The 18,623-nt window shown below is 34.8% G+C and overlaps 1 protein-coding gene across 1 annotated transcript; it reads left to right on the forward strand.

Annotated features, from left to right (window-relative positions):
• Nucleotides 1-552: 552 nt before the first annotated feature.
• Nucleotides 553-3,948, forward strand: LOC133316815 (uncharacterized). The gene is made up of 4 exons (XM_061518599.1): nucleotides 553-590; nucleotides 743-1,286; nucleotides 2,509-3,395; nucleotides 3,456-3,948. Exons 1-4 carry the CDS (start codon nucleotides 553-555, stop codon nucleotides 3,946-3,948), a joined length of 1,962 nt encoding a protein of 653 aa, XP_061374583.1.
• The last annotated feature ends 14,675 nt before the right edge of the window (nucleotides 3,949-18,623 follow it).

The following is an 18,623-nucleotide window of genomic DNA, read 5'->3' on the forward strand; positions in this document are numbered from 1 at the left end:
ATACAAGGATAAGCTTATCCAAGTTAATGGAATTTGGGACGGGCTCCAGGCGAACGAAGATGATGATTGGCTGGCCAAGTGTAGAAGGGAGGAAGATGAGGAAAAAGAAGCTATGAGAGCTTACGAACAAACCGGGGAAGATGACCCCCTGAACCCGTACTTCCAATTTGACATTTTGGAGAAGCTGGAGCAGTGCAAGAGATGGCGTAATGCCCTGATCGTGAAGCTGATGGGTAAACGAATTGGGGCAAAATTTCTTTGGAATAGATTGCATAAACTGTGGCACCTCGATGGTGACTACAAAGTCTTAGATCTGGAGAATGACCACTACTTGGTCGAATTCGAGAAGGCGCAAGACTACCTATTCGTCCAGCAACAAGGTCCTTGGATAGTCGCTGACCATTACCTCATTGTCCAGCGGTGGAGACCCAATTTTGACCCACATGATGATAGGGTGAAGAAATTGGCTGTCTGGATTCGAATCCCAGGAGTTCTACACCTACAAAGATCTTTGGAGAATGGGCAACATGGTGGGGAAGACTCTCAGAATTGATGAAAGCTCTCTCAGGGAAGGTGGTTTACATGAAGAGGTAACTGATAGAGGTAGGTTTGCCCGTATTTGCGTAGAAGTTGATTTGAGTAAAAGCCTGTTGTCCAAATTTCGAATTGGTCAAAGGCAATTATTTATAGGTTATGAAGGATTACATCTTATTTGTTTCCTATGTGGTCAATATGGCCACAGGAGAGACCATTGTTCGATTAATCCTGTGAACATTAAGTCTGTGGAGGAGAATACAAGTGAGGGTACGCATAGTGAGCACCCTGCACAGTGCCATGGTGAAGGGGTTTCTACAGGTGAAGTGGAAAAGAGCCAGGAGGTAGATGGGTTTGGTACCTGGATGACGATACAGAAGAGGAATAATAAGAGGCCAGCTACACCAAACAAAGCTAAGGAGCATAGCTTGGGTAAAGGAAAAGCTGGAAGTGAGCAGAATGGGCAGGGACAGAAGTCTAAGGTTTCGGGTTCCAGATTTGAATCCCTTGGAGATGAGGAGGAGAAGGAGACCCTTCAGCCTAGAAGGAGTGGAAATGTCTCAGCTGAGGCTAGTCAATTAAAAAGGATTCCAGAGAACAGAAAGAATAAAGCCACTGCTGATAGAACTAATCCAAAACAGGTACATGTAGTCACTGAAAAGACCCCAAAGAAACAGATGATCCAGCCATCTATGTCACTAGACTCTGCCATGGTGCACGCTCAAAGGAGCTCAGGTAGGGAGGCTATCCTGGTGAGTAGATCCAGTATAAGACTGAAGCCTCAGGGGGCAGCTCTCATGCAAGCAAAAAACTTGAAGACTGGGCCAGAGTGTAGTCTACCCAAACACACTGACCCAGGACCAGGGGCTGTCTTACAACCAAATCTTAAAGAGATTCCCCCTGATGATAGTGGGAGAGGAAAGAATATCAGCCAGGAGGGTAGAGTCAGGGGTGTAAATGGGCCAGGCTGGCCCAGCTCAGCCTACGGCCCGACCTACATTGAGCCCAGTCCAGGCCCGGCCTTTCAGAAAATTAGAGTAGGCTTAGACTTATAAAAAAGATTTTTTAATAAATAGGCAATAGGCCAATTTTGTCAAGCCCGGCCTACAGCCTTGTAGGCTGGCCTATTTAATTTATTAAAATAAAATAATAAAATAATATTTATTTTATGTGGCAAAGACACAAAGTACCAAACACCAATATCTCTTGCTTTTTGTGCTATTTTATTTTATTAAAGGAAAACTTGTCTAATGTTTCCAAATTTTACATGCTGTTGCAGCTTAATACCATGGAGCAAAGACACAAAGTACTAAATACTAATATCTCTTACTTTCAATAATACTTTTCTTTCCCTTGTACTTGATGGTGGTTTAAAGATTTTTAGATGAATGACATTCTCTTGTAGACTTTATTTCAGCATCCAGTAATTGTATTTTTCTTATTTTTTCCATGTCTTTGACTCTATTCCTCTATGATATACATTCTAGAGCTGAGATATTATGTTGACTCTTTCTTGTTTGTCATTTTTTTTCTAATGAGAAGTACTAGTGCATGCATGAATGAAACTTTCTTTACTCTATACGATTTTTTTTTTTGCTTAGTATATATAGTGGGAGGCCTACAAGGCCTGTAGGCCATGTCAGGCTTTCTTATTTTTGAAAATGGACCGAGCTTGGCCTACAAATAAAGCCTTTAATAGGCCAGTAGGCCAGATAGGCTGAATTTTTTTTTACGTAGGCTTGGGCCAGGATGGCCAAAGCCCAGCCCAACCCATTTACACCCCTAGGTAGAGTGTCCATGATTCTGGATGATATTACTAATATGGAGGGAGATAAGTGAACCAATGGTGTGGTTTGTCTGGTTGTACGGGTGTCTTTGGTCTATTAATTTTATCTTGATGATAGTTTGTACTTGGAACTGTAGAGGGGTAGGGAAAAAAGGTTTCTCTACGCTTGTTAAAGATATGGTGGTCAGAATAAAATTCAAGTTCTTGCTTTGCTTGGGACTAGAATCAGTGGGAAGAGAGCTGATAATATTACTAGGAGATTGGGTTTTGATAGCTGTTTCAGGAGAGAAGCAGTTGGTTTTTCAGGGGGCATCTGGCTTCTTTGGAATAAAAGTGCTACTTGTGTTAGCATTTTAGAGGATAACCATCAATTTGTTCACACCAAGTTGAGTTGGCCAGGTGTTGGGCAGGAGGAACACTTCACCTTTATTTATGGTAGCTCCAGGAGGATGGAAAGAAAGGAGCTATGGGATAGTTTGAGGAGAATCAGCAATGGGGGAGTGAATAGATGGGCTGTCATGGGGGATTTTAACGTGTTACTGGAAGAAGGGGAGAAGCAGGGAGGATCAGGGTTGTGTTGGGAGAGTACTGATGAATTTGCCTCTTGCCTGAGTGACTGTAATCTTTTTGATTTGGGCTTTGCTGGCCCTAAATATACTTGGAAAAGGGGCTGTCTCCAAGAAAGAATTGACAGATTAGTGGTTAATGAAGCTTGGCATCTGGGGTTTCCTAACAGGTCCATCACTCACCTTTTGTTTAATGGGTCGGATCATAGGCCCATTATCCATAAGGATACCTCCTCTGTTGATCAAAACAAGGATCTAAAACCTTTTCGTTTTCTGGCTGCATGGCTGACTAATGATAGCTTTGGAGATGTGGTGAAGGGGTGTTGGCAGCATAATTCTGAGTGGATACCAGCAAAATCTAAGTTCCATCAGGATGCAACAACTTGGCACCATAATAGCTTCAGGGGAAGGCAGAATAAGAAATATCAAATCCAACGAAGACTGAGGGGAATTGAGCTCCATCTTAGCAGGGGCCCTGATGAGGCTCTGGAGAGATTACACAAAGACTTGTGGCAGGAATTAAATTCTATCTATGTCTAAGAGGAACTAACATGGTTCCAACGTTCAAGATGCAATTGGTTGGCTTTCGGAGATAGGAACTCAAGGTTCTTCCACTCAGCTACCATTGCCCGAACAAGAAGAAATAAAGTAACAACATTGAGAAATGATGAAGGAGTCTGGGTGGAGGAGCCAGAGGAGCTCAAGCTTTTGGCTATGAATTACTTCAAGAATCTGTATGTGGAGGAGGTTCATAACTTACCCAAACTTTGTATTGGAGGCTTATTCCCTCCCTTAGATTATAACACTTGGAGAAATTTCGAAGCTGCCCCAACTTCAGCTGAAATCAGAAGCACCATTTTTGGGATGCACCCTTTTAAAGCCCCTGGAGTAGATGGGCTACATGCTGTATTCTTTCAGTCCCAATGGGATATTATGGGAAACTCAGTCTGCAACACCATTAAAGATATCTTTAAGGACCCGAAGAGAGTTGCTGGAATTAACCAAACCTTAATTTGTCTGATTCCCAAAGTAGAGAACCCTGAAGCTATAAGTCAATTCTGACCTATAAGCTTATGCAATGTCATCTACAAGGTGGTTACAAAAATTGTGGCCTCCCGTTTGAAAAATTATATGAGGGAGCTAATCATGCCAAATCAATGCAGCTTTGTGAAAGGGAGGCATGCTTCGGATAATATTGTGATCAGCCAAGAGATATTCCACTCTATGAGAGCAAGGAAAGGAAAGAAAGGGTGGATGGCAATTAAGGTTGACCTGGAGAAGGCTTATGATAGAGTTAGCTGGGAGTTCCTCAGGGAGACCCTACAAGTGGCTGGATTTCCTAGTTCTATGGTGGATCTTATTATGGAGTGTGTATCTTCTTCATCCATGAACTTGCTTTGGAATGGAACCCAGACAAATGACTTCACACCCTCTAGAGGTATAAGACATACTGATCCTCTATCTCCCTATCTGTTTGTTTTGTGCATAGAAAGACTTGGTCAACTCATTAATGTGGCTGTGAATCAGAAGAATTGGAATCCTATTAAGATGGGTAGAGGAGGTCCTCCTATTTCCCACATGTTTTTCGCAGATGACCTCCTCTTGTTTGCAGAAGCTTCAGTAGACCAAGCCAGGCTAGTTTCAGAAATTTTGAGTCATTTTTGTAATGCATCTGGGCAGAAGGTGAGCAACAGTAAGACAAGGTGTTTCTTTTCAAGAAATGTGAATCATGTGAAGAGAGGAGAACTATGTCAAATTCTGAATTTTGCTCCCATTGCTGACTTAGGCAAGTACTTGGGGATTCCTATACTTCATAAGAGGGTTAATAAAAATACCTTTAGGTATATAATTGACAAGACTAATAGCAAACTCAGTGCCTGGAAGGCAAAATCCTTGTCCATGGCAGGTAGGATTGTGCTCACTAAATCTGTCCTGGCTGCCCTACCATCATACTCCATGCAGACAACACTTCTACCCCTTGGAACATGTGATGAAGTGGAGAAGAAAATGAGGGGTTTCATATGGGGATCCAGTCAAGAAGCTAGGAAAGTCCATGCTTTACCATGGAATACTGTTTGCAAGGCAAAAGAGAAAGGTGGTCTTGGGATTAGGAGTTTAAGACTAACCAATAAAGCTTGCCTCATGAAAATTGGGCATAGAACTCTCACTCATAGAAATGATCTTTGGGTGCAAGTTTTGAAAAGTAAATATAAAGTGGAGGATGGGTTGATGCCTTCGATCAAGAAAAAAAGCAGTTTCTCAAATTTATGGCTTGGCTTAGCGAGGGTGTGGCCCAAAATTTATGAAGGGTCAAGGATTCTAATAGGTAATGGAGTCAACAGTTCTTTTTGGGAGGATAAATGGTTGCCCATTGGCCCTCTAAAGGACCACATTGTCCAGGACTTACCCCCTGGAACCCATATTGTTAGGATAGCACAAATGGCGGATCAGCTTGGAGAATGGAATTGGCAGGAGTTTGGGGATTTGCTGACCCAAGTAGCTTTGAACTGTATTGCAAGTACATGTCCCCCTCGGATGGATGATGGGGAAGATCAGGTGATTTGGGAGCAATCCCATGATGGGAATTTTTCCTTCAAGACAGCTTTGAACAGCCTTTGTATTGAAGATCCTCCTCAAGTTCAGCCTCGCTGGAATTCAGTGTGGCAATGGGAGGGTCCTCCTCGAATCAAGACTTTCCTCTGGCTTTTGCTTGGTGAAAATCTGCTCACCAACCAAAGGAGGTTTCAAAGGCATTTTTCTGATTCAAATACTTGCCCCAGATGTAACTCCTACCCTGAAAGCTGCAGTCATGTCATGAGGGAGTGTTCCTGGACTCAACGAATATGGAGACAATTCATCAGCAGGGAAAATTGGGCAGCTTTTCGTAGCCAGAACTTGCAGAACTGGTTAGTTTCCAACCTTTCACCTAAGCTTAGCTTACTGGGAGGCTTTGAGGGCAGTACCTTGTTCGGGATTATCTGCTGGTTCATATGGAGAAATAGGAATAGTTTTGTTTTTGAAAATACAAACTCTACAATAGAGGAAATAGTTAGATCTATTCGTACTTTCTTGCAAAAAAATTTGGAGGCAAGGAAACTGTATAGAGATATTGGGTTACAAGTTGGACAAAAAGTGGAAACCCTTGTTCAGTGGGTACCTCCACCAGTTGGTTGGATCAAAATAAACACGGATGGGTCTGCTTTGGAAGGAAATAGAAAGAGTGGGTGTGGAGGAGTCCTAAGGGATGAATCTGGGCACTGGATTTTGGGATTTGCTAGAAACTTGGGAGCAGGAAGCTCGGTCAAAGCAGAATTATGGGGTTTCTTACTGGGATTACAAACTGCTTGGAATATGGGGTATAGGAAGGTGATCAGCGAAGGGGACTCCCAAGTTGCTCTGGATATGATCCGGATTGGGTGTGATTCAAACCACCCATATGCAGGCCTGGTGAAAAAGATCAACCAGTTGAGAGAACGAGATTGGCAGGTGTCCTTTGTTCATACATACAGAGAGGGCAATGGAGTGGCTGACTGGCTGGCGGGGTACTCCCATTCCTTGAATTGGGAGACGGTGTTGCTGGATACTCCTCCCCAAAGGTGTTTTGGGTTGTTGGGGAATGACTTTAGGGGAGTGGCTTGGCCACGTGTAATTAGACAGCGTTAGCTTTGTTTTTAATTCCTTTGTTTCCAAAAAAAAAGGAAACGTTGAAGGGAAAAGATACCCATTTTTCTAATCTTGAATGGTAATGTTGGTTGCTTCATGATCTTATTCTAATTAATTTATAGCTAGACACATGAATTTTGCATGTCCTATTCAGCGTAGTTTCATTTTCAGAGAAAATCCGAGGCACTTGCAGCGTTAACTGAAGTTACTGGTATATATCCTAATATCCAAAGAAAAAATCATTCAAAGAAAAAATTGAAAAAGAAAAATGAAAAATAAATAAATAAGAGTAGTGATATGATAATAATTTCACGAAGTTATGGTCAAGGTTTTGACTTTTCGCCCGTGGCCACCATTAAAAGATGAAATCGCGTGGAAGCTTCGTATTACCAACAAAATCACGCATTATTAATTTGTATATTTGAAAAAATATTTCTCCTTTTAAAGAATATAATTTATGTCTTTTTAACAATTTATAATTATATACTAAAGGTATTACACAATTATAATATTAAAGTTGTACTTTTTTTTTTCAAACACTATTTATTGATTTAAAAAATAAAAAAATATAAGTTTAATATTATAATTATGTACTATCTTTCAATACATAATTATAAATTATTAAAAGAATATGAGTTAGGTTCTTTAAAATGACAAACTTTTAACCCATACATAAAAATGAGATTTGTTTTTCGATCATGCAAATGGTGATCGTGATGCAAGAGATTTTTTGAAAAGCTGAACATGACTTCCGTTTTTTTTACAATTGCATTCCATCATCCGCATAAAGTGAATGGCAAAGAGCAAAATCTCTATCTTTCATCCCGAAACACTAGGAATTTCTCAAATTTATAAAATATTTTGAAGCGTCATTTTCATACTCAATTTTATTTAATTTAATTTTTAAATACGATACTCATGATCACACATTTCATGGTTGTTGGTAATACTTAATAGTATCTGAAACATTTATTATGAAATTAGAATTCAATAAATACTTCGAAAACTCCTTCACATATATATTCATTATAACACTAAAGCAAAGAGTGAACTAACACGATATGACACGACATGAATACATGCAATACAAATATGACACATATTTTTTGCGAGTTAACACGATACGAATGACACATAATCTATGAATCAAAACAGTAATTGACAAAAAAAATTAAAAAAATATGTCAAAAATTAAAAAAAAAAAAACTAAAAGAAAAATATATTAAAAATATTAAAAAAATATGGGTTGACGTGAATTTGCCATGAGACAAATTTTTTGCAGGTTATTTTTTCCAACATGAACACGACACATATTTTAATGTCATGTCGCGGGTCAACTTGCGTGTCATAACCTATTTTGACTCCTCCTATTAATATATGAGATTATAGGATCAAATCTGCAATCATCATAGCAAAATTATAATACTGTAACCAGCCCAATGCCAAATATATTGATTGATTTAGATAAAACGGTTATTTTCCTCATCTTGGAATATTATTTGTTATCTTAAATGTGCTGCTGAGCTACACGATGCATTTGAAATCACAGGTAATATCACTTTGGATTTAATTTCAAGCAGGTTAAGCCTTCAATTGCATCAATTCAATAAGAAAGGTTTTTTTTTACATTGATGATAATTAAATTAAAACCTCCCTTCAATTACTTAAAGGGTTTTATAATTCTCATGTTGAAGGAGAATTGAAATCTCATGTTGTAGAGATAAAAAGTATGTGGGATCCATGTCAGCACGGAAATCGAAGGGTGTGTAGGAAAATTGCAATTCTCATGTTAAATGAGAATTATAAAATCCTTACTTAAAATGCTAAATCCATGTACATGGCGAAAAACATAGAAAGGCATAATTGTAGAGGTTGTTTATGTCATGCGCACCTAATAAGGTCTTTGTGGCGCAGGATTATTAGCTGGCCCAGGATTCCTAGCTCGCACGGGTGGAGGAGGTGGGCTTGGGACGTTGGGAAGTATCCTCCTAATCCCCAACTCTGTAAATTAAATAAACATATATATATATATATATATATCAGAAAAATATTTATGCAATTATTGTAGATAAATTATTTGCATTTACTCTCTAAAGAAAATTAAAAAATTATAATTATAAAGACTATAATAATCCTGAAATAAATTAAAATTATAAAAACCTCATGATTTCCGCCCAAAACGATATTATATTGGGCTTAATGTAGATAACTTATCTACAGTGACTGCAGAAAAAATGAAACATATATATATGGGAAAAATGTTTATGCAGTTACTGCAGATAAGTTATCTGCATTTATTCTCAAAACGACGTCGTTTTGGTATTGAAATCTTAAAAAATTATAAATATAAAGACTATTATAACCCTGAAATAAATTAAAATTACAAAAACATCATGATTTCTGCCTCAAAACGACGTCGTATTGGGCTTACTGCAGATAACTTATATGTAGTAACTGCAGAAAAAACGAACCCTATATATATATATATATATATATATATATGGGAAAAATATTTCCGCAGTTAATGCAGATAAGTTATCTGCATTTATTTTCAAAACGACGTCGTTTTGGTATTTAAATCTTAAAAAATTATAAATATAAAGACTATTATAAACCTAAAATAAATTAAAATTACAAAAACACCATAATTTCTGTCTCAAAACGATGTCGTATTGGCTTACTGCAGATAACTTATCTGCAGTAATTGCAGAAAAAGCGAATCATATATATATATTCATTACTCAACAAATAAAAGCCTCTTTCTTACAGATTAATGCATGCACATATTGGACAAGGGAAGAGAGCATGAACGATAATCTAACAAATATTTAGCATTTACACAATTAGTGTGATCTGATGAAATGCCTTTGTGTTACGAATCTTCACAATTTGAATGATAAATATATACAAAATTAGTCATCAAGAGTAGACAAACCTGCACTAACTTGAGTTGACAGCATGAACGAAAACGAAGCGATTAATACAAGCACAATTAGAAAAGGGTAGAAGGAATGCGCACCCATCTCGTAAAGTTTAAAGAGTAATATGCAAAGGCATGTCCTCAGATTATTCAAATTTATACTTTCAAGAATGTTGCAAGTCAGATTTTTTTTTTCCCCTTGTTGACTATTGCACATATTGGATCTAGTAGTCATCGTAATTTTGACCAAATACTACAGAAAATGATGCAGAAAAGTATTTATAACCAACGAACAAGGCATTTTCTTGACCAATTCAATACGGATCAGAGAATCGAAAGATAACATTTACGCATTATTTCTATGTTCATATTCCTTTTTATGCAAATTCGAAGTATTGAATTATTTACTTAAGAATTTAGACATTGAAAGATAATGTAAGCGGTATTGGTTATGACTGGGACCATTTGAATGAGAATATGGTGGTGCTAAGATTGAGTTATGACTAGACTAGGTCTATAATAAAAACAATATTATTATTTTCAAGAAAAAAATGTGTGTAATTTTAAATAATATAAAATTATGTTATTTTAAGTGAGAGAAAGAGATAGATCATGAGGAAGAAAGAGTAGACAAAAATAAAATAAAATAAAAAAGTGGGTCTATAAGAGTGAAATGACATAAGTTGTGTAATTTAAAAAGATAAACATTTTCTCCTATTTTCAATGAAACGAGTAAATTTGAAAATGATTTTTTTTTCTGGTTCAAATTTGAGAATAGAGCTTATACCAGTTACCAGCACCGTTACGCAAAAATTGCTTGATTAAAGTTCTGTTTGTTGGTATTTATAAGAATTTTTTTTTATTAATGAGTATATTTAAAATTTTATGATATTAATTTCTTAAAAAAATTAATTTTAGTAGTTTTTCAAAATTTTAGAGAGTAGTTTATCAAAAACTTAAAATTATGTTACAAAATTACTTTTAAAACTTATTGAATTGATTTTTTTTTTATCTTTTTAAAGTTTATTTTTAAAAAAATAAAAGTAATTTTCCCACACGCTTTTAGTATAAAACTATATTACCCAATATATTAAAATAATTATATAACTTATTGAGCTACATAGCTCAAACGATATCTCCCCAAGTCTTTATTAGATCAGCTATACTCTCTACCCAAAAAAAAAAAATGAGAGAGAGCTGTAATTATGTAGCATGAGTTCGGTCCATTGACAAGTCGATCGATCGTCGATATCTTTTCGTATTTTTTCCTGGATCCCAAAATAAAATAATTTGTAACGACCATTAATATTTTTTTTTTGTGTAAATGAAATTTTAAGTGGAGTGAGATGCTGGTATCCCATTGAAAATAAAGTCGATATATAGTTTTAAATTTTATATGGTTATTCTTATTTAAAATTCAATTTGTTAAGGGATCCCATTGTAATTTTAAATAATATTATTATCTTTATAATTTCAATCCAATTTGGTTTTGATTCTCATATTTTTTTCAAAATACTTATATTTTTCAATTGTTTAGATTTTGATCCTTATTATTAAATAATATATGTCAACAGGATTTGCATCAAATAATATTATAACAGTGCAATTGTGGGATTCAAAAACATGGAACTATTCACAGTAAAATATCAGCCTTCATAGTTAAGAGAATGACGTTACCACTAATCCATCCTAGCAGTCTCTCCCATTGTTGTCAAAAATTAAGGTAAAAATTTATGTTTTTAAATTTTTACTTAAGTGATATATGTTAAAACGTAAGTAAAAAATTTTCTCAGTAAAAACTGGTAGAAACTCCATGTAAAAAACGTCAAAACGATAAATACGCAAGTTTTTATGTTTTTACTTAAATGACAAAACTGAACCGAGTCTTATACTAAAAAAAAAATTAAATCGGGTCAACTTTTAACCCATAATCCAGTTTTCTTTTTCTTTTAAAAAACCCAATTTCTATTTCCCCCAAATGAAAATACATACTCTCTTCTTCTAACTATCTGGAAAAAAAAAAACTGTTGCGTAAAGTCGTTTGTTGTTGCAAAGAAAGAAAAGAGTTAAGCCACTGGTGAAAAGTTTGACTACAAGCTAAGGTGGATTTTGAATCAATCTATTACGTTTTATTGCAAATGAACTTGTTATAACAGCACTTGCAAATGAACTTGTTATAACATCAAGAGAAGAGGACATCTAAATGAGCCGGGTTGGGTTGGCAAAAACGAGTTGTAAACCCGAGTCAACCCGGCTCGTTTCAACCCGTGAAAAAACGAGCCAACCCGTGGGTCAAACGAGCGAGCTCGCGGGTTGAGTTTTTATTTTTTTATATAAAAACAAACAAAATATAATATACAAAAATGGACAAAACTCACACATGTTGTCATCATTTTTCTTCCTTCTCTAAACCTAAGTCCCTAATCTTCTCACATTCATGTCATTTTTATATTGTTAGGTTGTGCTGGCTTTGTTTGGTTCAAATATCTTACCCACTTGGTAGCAAATGGTTCTGATTGTTTCTGGATGTTGATGCAAATTTGTTGTGAAAAAAATTTGAAACTAAAATATTTTGCTTTTATTTCTCATTTTTTAACCCTTTGTTTAAGCTAATGGAAGCCACATAGCAAGTGCATTAATACTACAGGGTCATTTAAATAGGCTGAAAACGAGCCAACCCGTGAGTAATTTTCAAGCCAACCCGCGAGCCAATTTTTGAGCCAACTCGCGAGCTATTTTTTCAAACTAACCCACGAGCCATATTTTTGAGCCAACCCGCGAGCCAACCCTAACCCGACTCGGGTCGGGTTGGGTTGAGTTTTCTAGCTCGTTTTTTTTTTCTAGCCAACCCTAACTCGGCTCGTTTTTTTCGGGTTGAATGCAGGTTGGGTCGAGTCGGGCCGGGTTGGCCCATTTTGCTAACCCTAATTGAGGACATGCAATTGATGCAAAATAATGTTATGATTTGACTCAATTGATATAATTTAGAAATTATTAAACTTTATTCTTTATATTTTGGAACTTGGTTGTAGGAGTTATTAAACTCTTTTTTTATATTTTTGAACTTATGTCTTTTATGTTATGTGTGTTTGTATCTTTTAAATATTAAATTGTTCCTTAAATTTTGAACGGTGACTTATATGATATTTCTTTATATATATAATTTTGTATCTTAACTTTAATTAAGTAGTAGAAACTTTATGTTTCGTGTCGTTTCTACGATTTAATTTCTACAACCCCTTCCGTTTCTACGTAGAAACTTGATTTTGACAATATTGCTACTGACTACTCATTTACACCCCTACCTTCCATTACTTCAATGTAAATATATAAGGATACTCTATTATTACGTTCAACACACAGTTTTAGACTTTCTCATTCTGAGCTTGTCCCATTGATAGCTTCTTATCTCTGAATCTTAGAAGTAGTGCTCATATTGCGTGTCGGACACGTGTCCGACACGGACATGCTCGGACACGTGTCCAACACGCGGTTAATATTTGGAGACACACGATCAACTCTCCGACACGTTCTGACACGCGATCAATATTTGGGGACACGCTCGGACATGTTTTTTTTTTTTAAATCTTAATTTTATTTTGTTAACTAAATATAAAAGAAATAATTTATAAATTAATTTTTTTCTGTTATGAAATTTGACATTAAAAATTAACAAAATACGAAAAATTACTCATATTTATATTTATGTTATGAAATTTAAATATTTGATTGATTATATGATTTATTATGGACTCTTATATGTACTAAATATAAATTATATTATATATATTAAAAATTTTATTTAATATCAAAACGTGTCCTAACGTATCGAAATATGACATTTTTTAAAATTAACGTGTCGTGTCGTGTCTCGTGTTTGTCTCCGTACATCTTAGGTAGTGGGAGAATTCAATAAATGCTTGAAAACTCCTTCAGTTATCATGTTCATCATAACACTAAAGCAACCAGCGAGCTAATAATGGGGAGATAGATAATTTATACGAGGTTATAGGTTCAAACTGCTATCATTATACCAAAATTATAACACTATAGCAACCCCAATAGTGTCAATACCATATATATATTGATTGATTTGGGTAAAACGGTTATCTTCAAATATATCTTTTGGAGGGATTTAAAGACTTAATCTTATACCCGCCCCGAACAGGATTATCTCTCGTGATGCATTTGAAATAACAGGTAATATCACTCTGGATTTAATTTCAAACAGTTTAAAGCTATTAAAATTGGTCGAGTAATTTGGATAATTTGTATTAAATTATGTTTTTAATTCTCACTATTGTATAAAAATAAAAAATAAAAAAAATTCAAGCAGTTTAAGTCTTCGATTGAATAAATTCAATAAGAAAGGTTTTTTGTTGTTGTTGTTGCATTGATCATAATTAAATCAAAACCTACCTTTAATAACTTAAAATGCAAAATCCACATGGCGAACGACATATATAGGAAAGGCATAATTGGAGAGCTTGTTTATGTGGTGCGCAGTGCGCACCTAACCATGTCTTCCTGGCGCACGATAAGTAGCTGCCAAGGGTCCAGGAGGTGGGCTTGGGATGTTCCGAAGCATCCTCCTAATCTCCGACTCTGTAAAATAAACGTATTTATATATTCATTACTCAACAAATTAATTAATGTCTTTTTCTTGCAGATTTTGCACTCATCTTCATATGATCCTTTAATTATTTATATACTTCACATTTGAAATGTCTCTAAACATAAACATTTAACAAAGCCAATCTGTCAGAAAATCATAATGAAAAAGATATAGTGAAGTTGAACAATTAATGTTTCACAATTTATTATAAACTTCCATATCCAAGTGTTTTGAGTTCTGATGTCCAGAAAAACTTGCACTAACTTGCTTCAATAGCATGAAAAAATTGCAGGCGATTAAGGCATGCAAATGAGAAATTGGACAAGGGAAGAGAGCAGAACGATATTATGTAACAAATATTTAATATTTACATAATTAGTGAGCTGATATGATGAAATGCCTTTGTGTTATGAATCTTCATAATTTGAATGATAAATATAAGAAATATATACAAAATTAATCATCAAGACAAACCTGCACTAACTTGAGTTGACAGCATGAACCAAAACGAAACGATTACTACAAGCACAATTAGAAAAGGGTAGAAGGAATGCAGACCCATCTCCTAATTAAGTTTAAAGAGTGATATATGTAAAGGCATGTCCTGATATTATTCAAATTTATACTCGTCGTAAAAGTTGCAAGTCAGATTCGTTTTTTTTTTTTTCCCTTGTTGACTATTGCACATTGGATCGAATGGTAATTGAAATTATGATCTAATACTATATAAAATGATGCAGAATATATTATTTATAAAGAACCAACATGACATTTTCTGGACCAATCCAATACGGATCAGACAATTGGAACATAACTATTCCGCATTATTAATATTTTTGTATTCTTTTTTTGTTCATTTTTTTTACGGTCATGTAAATAACTCATCTACATTGAACCTAAAATAATGTCGTTTTGAAGTAAAAATTAAGGTATTTTTGTAATTATAATTTATTTCATGATTATAATAATATTTTTTATTATAATTTTTCAATGCAAAACAACGTCATTTTTAGAACGAATATAGATAACTTATCTTTATTCACGATAAAAACATTAAATCCTTCTTTTCTTTATGCAAATTTAACGTATTGACTTATCTACTTAAGATTTTAGACATTGAAAGATAACGTAAGCGGTATTGGTTATGACTGAGACCGTTTGAATGAGAATACGCCGGCGGTAGAATAATCGTCAAAATAATTAGATATTTTAATTGAAATATTATGTGATATTACATCAAACTGAAACAAAGCAAAATTAGTGTTTTAAAATTCGACTCAGACCGACCGGTCGACTCAAGTTTCGATAACTCAATTTTTTCACCAGTTTGACATGGGTATCAAATTGGTTATGCATTCAAAACGGTTGACTCGGTTTGAATTGGACCTAAACCGAGTTCAATCGATTTTATGTTAAATTATATAAAATATATATATTTTGTACGCAATGAAATTTGAATTTGAATTCCCTTGTTTGATAATCGAAAAATTTATCATTAGACCATTTTTATTTGTTGGACATAATATTTATAATTTAATATTTATTATATATTATTTTAAAATTTGAATAAACTTGATTAAACTACTAATTCAATAATTCAGTATCTGATCGAGTCAATCACCAATTCGAATTTTAAAACGTCGCTCAAAATATAACCTGAACCTACCATATTAAATGTAATTTTTTGTTAACTCAAAATAAATCGCAATTATTGAGGAGCCCGACAGGACGAGCATTTAACACCATTGTTAAGCACGCGACCATATCTACACGATATCACGGCAGCTGTTGGTAAATGGTTTGACTTCGTCCAAGTCTATGTCAATATAAATACAGAATATATTTAGAAGAGATTAATATATTTTTTGTAAGAGACATTTGAGAATATGGGTGTTCATTAATCGATCCAAACCGATTCAAACTGCGGTGACCGAACCGAAAAATCGATAACCGAATAAATCGAAAATCGAAAAAACGAGAACCGAAAAAAAATCGCAAATTTTAATTGAATTGAATCAATTTTTAGATGGATTGGTTCCTTATACTATATAAAGAACCGATTCAACCCAAAAATTTATGATATTTGCAGTGGCACGTTACGTGGAGAAGAGGAGCTTTGGCCATAGCTAAAATTTGAAAATTAGCCACGTTGAACTTCCATATTTTAATGTTTGACACCATCTAAATTTTTCTTTGCCCTAGTTGTCTTAAAAGACTGGTTGTTGGGTGAGGCTACATTAATAGTTTTTATACTTCTCAAACATAATAATATATGATATCCTCAAACTGGAGCAGATAATCTAATCGACCAGTTGTAGTCTGGTGGTACGCATAAAATTGCAATATCCTTGAGGAGTGTATAAAATTAGGGAAAATTGTTTATCCTTTAAAATGACACAACTTATATCCTTTCTCTCACAAAGAGGTGGGATCCATACCTTTATTTTTTTTGTCAATTCTCTTTCCTCCTTTATCTATCTTTTTCTCTCTCTTAAAATGACACAATTTTACATCATTTAAAATGACACACACTTTTTCCATAAAATTATGTAATATTGCAAGTGTTCTATGTCAATGTATTCTATTTTCTAAACAAATCATAGTACTAAAAATTTTATGCAATCAAAAAGTTAATTTTATTATTGGAAAAATATTTATTTATTTTTTGGTAACAAGGAAAAATATTTATATATACACACACAAATGCAAGTCGACGAATGTATTTAATCTAAACATCTTCTAAATATTTATATAATTTCCGTCAAGTCGATGACGCACGAAGTTAGTTTGGCCATTAGAGGAGAGGGTGTGAGACTTGAAAATTTGAGTAAAATTATAACTGGGTGTGTCATGAAAATAAATAATTATTAACGTGTACTTGGGAAATTTTACCCATTGCTATATTAATGCTTTGAGAATATAGACTCGCATAAAGAAATGAAGGAAATTATTAACAGAAGCAAATCGAAAATTTCAGTGAAGTAGAGGATAGGGCCAACTGGAAAAAATAAAATATGACTTTAGTGAGGAGAGATTGGACACTAAACATAACCACATATGGTTGCATTAATTGCAGTAGTTTTTAATTTAATTTCTTCTATTTCTTGGTGTGTAGCACTCACATGATGGAGCAATCGTAGGGGTGTGGATCATAAACCACGTAGTAATTAGAGGGACAAGGGCCACAATATTGAGGAGGAGGAGGACACGAAGTACAACAACACATTATGTTTTCATTTTTGCCTTGTAGTTCATCTTTGTCTTTATTCTTCACTTTTTCTACACTCACAAGGTTGACACAACAGAACTTCTTTCTCAGCTCCCGAGCCAAGCACACCGCATCGACATCTCCGGTCACCACCAGCCGATCTCTCTCTTCCCCTTCTAATGACACTGAGTTCACACCTGCATGCATGTTTCGTTGATCATCACAATTTCAGAACCAACCAGAAACAAAATCTTTATTTTTTTTTATTATAATGTATGTAAATATCGACAAAATCATTAGAAACGCGCATGCATGCACCTTTTTCCTCAGCAGCAATCTTGAGCGCCTTGCTTCTGCATTTGTCAGAGTTCAGTTGCAACTGTATGACTATTTTTTGCTACAAAAGTAGGCAATTTCATGTATATATTATTTCTTGGTTTTGAAGCAATTGCAAAGTCTAAAACTGAATAATTCATTCTATATATACATGTAATATTGCAATGATCATTTAGCAAAAGTGTAAACGTCTCACCTTCATGTTTTGATTGCTTCAAATTAACAAATGGCTACTTTTATATATGTGTTGTGATTTGTGAGGGAGGGATACTTGTGATTTATATGTAGGTGAGTCTAGTAGCTAGTGTGTGTTTTTCTTTCTTTCTTTCTTTCTTTTTTGTGTAGTGGGTTGCTAGCTAGTTGACTTACAATAAACTTGCCAACGCATACAAGGGGAACTATCTACGAAAGGGTCAGCTGTGGGCATAAAATGGGAAAATTATGGTTACACACTTTCGAATATAGAACCATTTCAACCAAAAACTTTAAAGTTGTTAAATAATGGTCTTTTTTAATACTTTATATTATTCTCTAACACACCCTCTCACATTAGAGCCCTTTGGGCTTGAAGTGTGGATATGGCACAAATCCATTGTTGATATGTCTTGTGCTGCTGCACAAGCCATTTTTTTGGTCCGTCTTGTGCTTTTCTTAATTCCACCTGAAAGTGGGGGCGGTGAGAATTGAACTCGTGATCCCTGAAGCTTTGATACCATATTAAAGAATTATTTCAACCAAAAACCTTAAGGTGCCTTTACTTTGCATGAGTTCACCCAAGTCAAATAATACATTACATTGATTTCATCAGTTGCATGTCTTAATTGTAAATCTATTTAAAACAAAAGTTTAGCTGGCAACTACATCTCTTGGAAAAGAACACCATCGAGGCCTACTTCAAAGTACAAACTAGAAATAATAATCAAGATTGATAGTATAGCAAATTGCCCTGGACTTTGACTACATGCAGGTCTATAAATTAAAGGAGAAATTACAGT

The sequence above is a fragment of the Gastrolobium bilobum genome, unplaced genomic scaffold, assembly GCF_033153095.1.
Source record: "Gastrolobium bilobum isolate Gb01-03AN ecotype WA unplaced genomic scaffold, APGP_CSIRO_Gbil_v1 utg993, whole genome shotgun sequence".
NCBI classification, from domain to species: domain Eukaryota; kingdom Viridiplantae; phylum Streptophyta; class Magnoliopsida; order Fabales; family Fabaceae; genus Gastrolobium; species Gastrolobium bilobum.

Bases quoted from the DNA above. Each gene is read 5' to 3' on its own strand.
- LOC133316815 (XM_061518599.1), top strand. From the start codon at position 553: ATGAAAGCTCTCTCAGGGAAGGTGGTTTACATGAAGAG. The intron at 1,287-2,508 runs GTGAGTAGATCC...TATGGTGGTCAG, and splicing joins CAGGTAGGGAGGCTATCCTG to AATAAAATTCAAGTTCTTGC. The intron at 3,396-3,455 runs GTGGCAGGAATT...CCAACGTTCAAG, and splicing joins GAGAGATTACACAAAGACTT to ATGCAATTGGTTGGCTTTCG.